We start from the raw sequence: 7565 nt of genomic DNA on the forward strand, positions 1-7565 counted from the left end.
CATACTGTGGGGATTTCATTCAAGGTCAATTCAATGACGTACCTATCACTGCTGGAAAACTAAATCATTGGGACGTGCTAATGAAGAAAAAACAGCCAAACTCCTATGGAAGGTGTAATATAATATCCTGTAGCATAAGGAGCGTAGTGCAGCCTGCATGGCACAGAGTAAATGCTAAGTCCTCAGGGATGAAATGTCTCAGCTGTGCCATTCAGACGGAGATAGTTTTTCATGGTCATGTCTATGTTGAACTGCTTGTGCGTTTATATGTGTGTGTGTGTGTGTGTGTTTGTGTGTGTGCAAGAATTATGTGCTAAACAAGCAGATGGATAATTAGTTTCACAGCACAGACCGCCTGGAATTTCTGCAGTGAATTTCCCTCAGGGTTGACAAATATGCATCCCTGTGCCATGCACACATTAATCAATATCATCATCACTCATCACAGATCCGTTATACCCACATCAACCGTGGCCATAAATTTCATTTCTATGGAATACGGTAACAGTAATGTCATTGATTTGCTACCCCAGCAGGTTTTGAAAAGTTATCTCTCATACAGAATGGGTTCATGACTGCTAAATGAATGCAGGCAAGCTATCAGACGTGGCGATATTTACCTGAATATAGTATGGAGGACTGAGGTGAAGCCTGGCTGGATTTGTCTGCTGTAGGGAGGCCCCCTGTAGCTGCATTAGGTTCTGTTGTGCTACACCCTTGGGATTCACTTGGCCTGCTGAAGGCAGACAGGAGGTGTGGGTAGTCTTGGGGATGAACGCTTCCATTCGGTTTCCAGGCAGAGGGCGTCTCTTGTCCCCTGAGCTGTCGTTGCTTCCTGTGTACCCGTGAATGAAGGACCAGCTGGTGGTATGTCCTGAAGACTCGGCCGCAGTCTGGGCACTCGCTGGGTCTCCCCGTCCAGCGGGCATAATTAACTTCAAGGCCAGAGCTGTGATAAGTCAGCACTCCCCTGAAGCCCGTGTTACGGCTGCTTTTGTCGGGACTGGAGCTTCCATTCACTATCTGATTGTTTACAGAGTCTTTTGCTTGGCAGTGCAACACATTTAGCTTTTCTGCATATGAATATAACCCTAGTGCTTGTTCCTCTCCCTGTGTACTGCCAATGTCCATGTTGTGTGGAGGTTGTGTGTGTGACGACTTCTCTGCTGCTTTGTCAGTGGCAAATAGCTGCATTTCCTCTGCCGTTACACTGTGGTACTGTCCAGCCACTGGCAACAGCAGCTTCTCCAGCACCTTTTTGCTGTTAAGTTCAATCCCAGCCTCTGCAAGAACCTTCTGCCTCTCAGATAAAACCGCTAGGAGAACCTCGTTGTGCAGCCTAGAGATGAACTGGGATTGTAGTTTGCTGGGGATCTCTTGGCTGTTGCTGTTGTGTGTGGCATGCATGCGACCATGGCCCAGCTGGGTTCCTCTCACAGCCAGTTTATTGATGTGCACCTTCATGTGGTTCTTCAGGAACCAGGACTCCTTGAAGCGGCGGCCACAGACGCCACAGCCGTGCTCATATGAGTCCTTGTGCTTCCTCATGTGACCCTTGAGGAACCAGGACTGCTTGAACACCTGTCCGCACACCTCGCACTTGAAGGGTTCATTGGGCCTCTGGTCCTTGCTAGGATCCTTTTGTACCACTTGGGGGGATGCAGAGGCGACGTGGACTTTCCCCACGTGCTGAAGCAGGTCTTGCTCCAAGGCAGCGGCGAACTCACAGAGGGTGCACTTGTAAGGCTTGTGCAGGATCCGGATGTGCCGGTCCAGCTCCTCCTTCTTCCGGAACTTGCCCTTGCAAAACCCACAGCGAAAGCTCTGCTGCTGGATTAGGTTGTGTGGCTGTTCCTGGACTGGCATAGCTAAGTCTGAACTGGGCTGTGATAGGCCATCGCAGGGCACTCCCAGAGAATTCTGGGAGATGTAGTTTGAGTCAGTGCTGGGTGGGCTTGTACTGTTAGCTTGCTTCTCTCTGATGATAGCGAGTTGCTCTAGCTCATGGAGAAGATGGCTCTCTTCCCCACTGCGCCCTAAGCTCTTACTCTGGATGGCCAGCCTGTGAGTGCGCAGGTGGATCTTTAGGTTTCCTTTTTGTGCTGCCCGGTGGTCACAATATGGGCATTTGAAGGGCTTCTCTCCAGTGTGGGTGCGCATGTGTAAGGACAGGATACTGTTGAACCGGAAGCGCTTCCCACATAAAGGGCAAGGGTACTTCCTGTTTCTCAGGGAGTCATCGTAATCTTTGCTTCTTTCTGAAGTAATTTGATGTTGTCCGTCTCCCATGTAGTGTTGTGACTCGAGCTTCCTGCCAAAGGTCTCTGAGGTCTTTGAACCCATATTGTCAGAACTCAAGTGATTGGCAAAAAGTGCCATCTGGATGTTGATTGGCTGACTTGTCTGAGGTGAACAGGTTTTCCCATCCAATGGTGAACCGCTCTTTTCCTCTGTGGGCGATGGTCTATTATATGTGCTAGGCTGGATTTGGCTGGCCAGTATGGTGAACGGGTCCTTCTTTTGGATTGCAGGAGGGTTTCCACTGACTGATGAAATGGAAACAGTTTGGTTCATTGTGGAAGACTCAACAATGTACAGGCCCAACTCCTCCATCCTGAAGAGAAAGGCAATGGGACAGCAAACATCAGAGTATTAATATCAAGAAATGACTCCTCACACTATCTCCTCAGCCCCTCACCTCAAAGTCAAGCATGTGATTCAAATCAGAGGAGGATATGGTCTGATTTTAAACCCATCTATTTATATATCTATCACAGTGTTTACATTTGTGTACCACAGAATCAAAGACACAAGTATTCAGAGACAATGCTTCAAACAATGTAGGACATAAAATAACTCTATACTAATCAAGGGAGCTTTGAAAAAAAAAAATCCCAGCTGTCACCTCATGGGTGGAGACTTTCTAAAACAGTGGTTCTTAACCTGGGTTCGATCGAACCCCAGGGGTTCGTTGAGTCACTCTCAGGGGTTTCGGCAGGGGTCAAGACACACACAGTATAGCCCGGTTCACACTAGCAATGTCGGGTCATTTTTATATATATACCTATGTTTTGAAGAAATCATATTTTATTTTTCCAATTACGAAGGGTTCGGTGAATGCACTGATGAAGCTTGCAGGGTTTAGTACCTCCAATAAGGTTAAGAACCACTGTTCTAAAACGTTGTCACACTGCATTCAATGAGAAACCAGTCCCCAAAAATCTTAGTGGCCCTTTGTTACTTTTCAGTGGTTTATCCTTTGTGCAGGTGTGTGTGACACAGGGCATGCCACAGAAACATGTCTGCCTCCTTGCTCGTGCAGTACAGCAATGATTCTGTGTTAATCAGCACTAGACCACCTGCCTCTCTCACAGCCATACCCCTCCACTCTCACTATGATTATGATGAGGCCATGAAATCACCCGTATTCATGCAGCTGGAGGCTTCTACACTTTATAATGAGAGAGAGAGAGAGAGAGAGAGAGAGAGAGAGAGAGAGACAGAGAGAGAGGAGAAACAGAGAGAGAGGAGAAACAGACAGCGATAAAGATTGAGAGTGAAGAGTAGAAACAGAGGAGAGGAAGAATGTGTGAAAGTGTCAAGAGAATGCTGGCAAAGGAATGTGGTAGACATAATATGAAACAGTCCAGAAAGGGAAAGCTACTCCCAGCAACACCAGTAAAATAAAACTATAGAGATGCACTTTTTACCAGCAAATGTAAAGGAATACATTTGCGATAAATACAATATGGACAATTTAACAATTTAGACAGCAAAGATTGGTTTGAAGGACACTATCGTGTAGCACTGCAGTTTGCCTCTGCTTGACACCTGCTGTGGGTAAACAGGTGACCTAGTACTCTCTGGAATACAGGCCCATCCACTCACACACACATATCCAATAGCCTCATTCTTCTTCCTATTTGGAAACCTCTTGAAGTTGTTTTCTTTTCTTTTTCTTTATCATACAACGAGCTTTGATCATAATTCTCTTAAGGTCTTACACCCTGAACTGCTTTGGGTTTGAAGTATAAAGCACATATCAGGCCAGTAAAATGAGATGAACTAAACTAACAGGAAAGGGTGGAGGAGGGAGAGTGAAAAGGAGGAGAAAGAGGGGGAGTGTATAAATGGATTATTATCTCATGGGTCCTGATAAAAGCAGAAAAGGGTCACTGCGTTCCTCTATTAAACTTCTAAGTATAGCTGTAGTTCTCTGGACAGGGGTCAGTCTCTATAGTGTAGTCTACAGTCTCTACCTGCTTACTATCATACCTCTCTACTCTCATTTAGAGGGAAGGAGACCACTGACACAGACTGCAACCAGACAGAGTACAAAACTCTGCACCTGTTTCAAATAGTATATGCAGCGGAAACTACAATGCATTTTTGTACATTAGGACATCTTGTTACTACATATTCTAGAAGTTATGGTTAGGCTTAGGGTTAGTAATATACTGTAGTTATTGATTGTATGTAGGAGCACTGTAATAAGAACACTAAATATAACATGGTACCAAACGTTTTCAGCAAATTTGCCACACAATAACTAACTTCTGTAAAGTCCTCTTTCTTCAAGCCTTGCCCTTAGATCAGATTCAGACACCACTTTGTCTCTGTTGAACACTACAGAGATTCTACTCTGTCAGTGTACATGGACTTCACCTACATTAACACTATCTAGCATATTAGTTAGCCTTGGTAAATCAGGCAGCTGTTCCCTCAAAGCCTGCGTTCGTTCTCGGTGTGATCCGGTGGTACAGCAGTGGGTGAGAGTAATCCTCTGTCAACGGCAGGTGTGCCCCAATTTAATCCTCCCCAGTCGACTCCCTGATGACTTTGAGAGCAGCAGCACATCTCATTTGAGAGCTGCGGCATCTCAATCATGGGCTGATTCTGCCCCCGTGCTTTGAGCTGCTTGTCAGTCGAATGCTCTGCACAGTACAGCCAGGGACCTTCCTCATTTCATTTAAATGTCAGCGCCACTTCAAGTTTTACAAAATGATTATTATTAGCATGCTATGATGATTACCAGACTATTTTCTTTTGTTCTACACATGTGCATGCAATGGTGCCACCTAATTCATATAGTTTTGTAAACGGAAGGCTGATACTGTTTTCAGATTTATGACTACTGGTGTGTCACCAAGGGTAGTGGAGTAAAAGAACTTGATTGATTTCTGAAGACACATGAAAAACACCAAGTGATTTCACAAAAAAAAAAAGCTGAATCCATTCCCAGAGTGAGCTTCTACCCGGGTTGTGTACATGTTAGCATTTATGTCTTTTAGCAGTTGTGCTAAATGCACTGTAAGCCCACACTCTGGCCTAGATAAGGTAAAGTGAGCCTCTACCCGGGTTGTGTATGTGTTGCAAACCCACACTCTTGCCTAGATGGGGAATGATATGCATTATCACCTCACGTGCTGACAAATGTGACAGATTTAAGTGACTATCAGTGAGAAATTGAGAAATATTACTTAGGCATCACTAATTTGTTTCCCCTTCTCTCCATCCAATCAGCTCATTACTGAGCTTTGATTAGATTCTGCTCCTCTTGTCAGCATAGGCATATCACTGCAGGAAACTCACCAACTCCCGTCTCACACATGGAAACCCAATTACACCACCACCAGATTGATTCATCTGCCTTTGTTTCAGTCTCCTCCGTTTCTCTCCCTCTCTCTCTTTCTGTCCTCCCTTCTTTCTCTCTCTAGCTAATATTATTTCCATCTGGTGTAAAAGCCCTTTTAAAATATTCTTCAGATATCATATCCACTTTAAATCCACTGTCTGTTGTGATGTATTGCTTTCAACCAGATGTTTATTGTCACAAGTCGAGATTAAGTATGTTCTCCTCCTCTCAGGCGAAGGGTCTTATCCAAGCATCTCTTTGTATGATTATAATCCCTGCTCTGAGACCACACACAAACTGTACAAACCTACCACTCAGTACTGCTTCTCTCTGATCGCAGAGTTTTATCTATTATCCGTGACTGTCTTCAACAAAGGAGCCTTACATTCAGGGAAAAATAGCCGAATAAACAAAGTGTTACGTTACAAGATCATCTGGATTCCTGCCTCCACCTTGGGGCCCGAGATGTATCGACATTACTGTGTGTATATCAGGAAATGAGTGGACAAAAAAAATCACAAATGAGTGGACCTTACGTTTACTCAACACTCATGCTGAATGTGCACAGCCACACATTTCCGCTGTTCCCATATCATCCCTGAGTTAAAACCATCCTGTCTTTACGAAGGTCAGTAGTTAGGAGAAATAAAACCAACTGGAAGGCTGCTCTAATATTTGTATGTCATTTAACCAACGTACTAAGCATGTCAGAGCAAACTCTTCTGGAACAGTGGGTACAGCGAAGTTGTACCCACTGTTCCAAAGTTGCTCAGTTGCTCTCCAAAACACACAGCAGGTCTGGCATCACATGACAGTGTTTAAATATAAAATTTGAATGACAACAAAACAAGGTAGAAAGATTCATAGAAAGGTTCATCACTGCAGCATTGTCTCTTCAGCCTGAGGTCATCAACATTTCACCACGGCAAGGTACCAAGGAAGGAATTACAAGATTGTTCAAAGTCTTCCTTGCTCGATTGTACACAAGGAAGACTATTGTTGTCATCTGACCAAACCAGTTTTATATACTTAGAAACATCTTTGAGAAATATGCTAGTATGTCTACCTGTGTTCCCTGGGAATAACTATCTAAGGAATGCAGTAGGCTTACATCATGGGAGTAAGAGACAGGGTGATACATAGCCATTGACACTAATCTATATATGGAATCTATTAAAGTACAGTGACATGTGTCATTGTGCTTCAGGCAGAGTGGGGACTCAGTCATTCTCCTCTGCTAATTTTCTTAATATATCTTTCACTACAATCTCAGTTGCTATGGTCATCAAACGTGATGTCATGACACAAATAGGAAATATTCAGTGTGGGTTGAATGATTTGTAGAGACAGAAAGACTATCTGATGAGAAGTCTAACTAGACTTCTCTAAGGCTACGCTCTGTGACTTTATAAGCGGCAACATACATTTCATTGTGTGCAGTGTTGACAATAAACATCATAAGAAACATAAATCAGAATTTTGTATTTAGAGATTCCCTTACTTAGACAAAAACCGTGGTAACCAGCTTGCCAACAGTAATTACTTCCATTCTCCACATACTTATGATTTTACTTTGAGGCCTTACACAGAGAAAACATGCAATTGTCATCACATGAGAAAGGTCAAACCAGTTGATTTCATAATTTGTTTACTGTTGTGACTTTGCACAGATTAACTGAAACAAATAGTATCTGTAGCAGATCAGATGATTTGTATTGTTTTCATTTGTTTTACAAAGAAATCCTTTCTGATGTCTCTTTTTAAACACTGTACTACTTTAAGGAGGTATTCCTGGTAACATCCTCACCTGCAAAGTAATTACTAGCCTGTTTAGCATTCATTAAGGACCTTTTAGCAGTCCTTTAGACCTTTGTGCTAATGACTCCGGAAGGAGTCCTACTCTGGAATGGAACTACTTGGTAGAACAGGC

The 7565-nt window shown here is 43.7% G+C and overlaps 1 protein-coding gene across 1 annotated transcript; it reads right to left on the reverse strand.

The window, feature by feature from the left end:
• Positions 1–600: 600 nt before the first annotated feature.
• Positions 601–2613, reverse strand: LOC105905108 (zinc finger protein 536-like). The gene has a single exon (XM_031562088.1). The coding sequence runs from the start codon at positions 2611–2613 to the stop codon at positions 601–603; it is 2013 nt and encodes a 670-aa protein (XP_031417948.1).
• Positions 2614–7565: the final 4952 nt, after the last annotated feature.

Source organism: Clupea harengus, chromosome 3, assembly GCF_900700415.2.
Source record: "Clupea harengus chromosome 3, Ch_v2.0.2, whole genome shotgun sequence".
NCBI lineage: Eukaryota > Metazoa > Chordata > Actinopteri > Clupeiformes > Clupeidae > Clupea > Clupea harengus.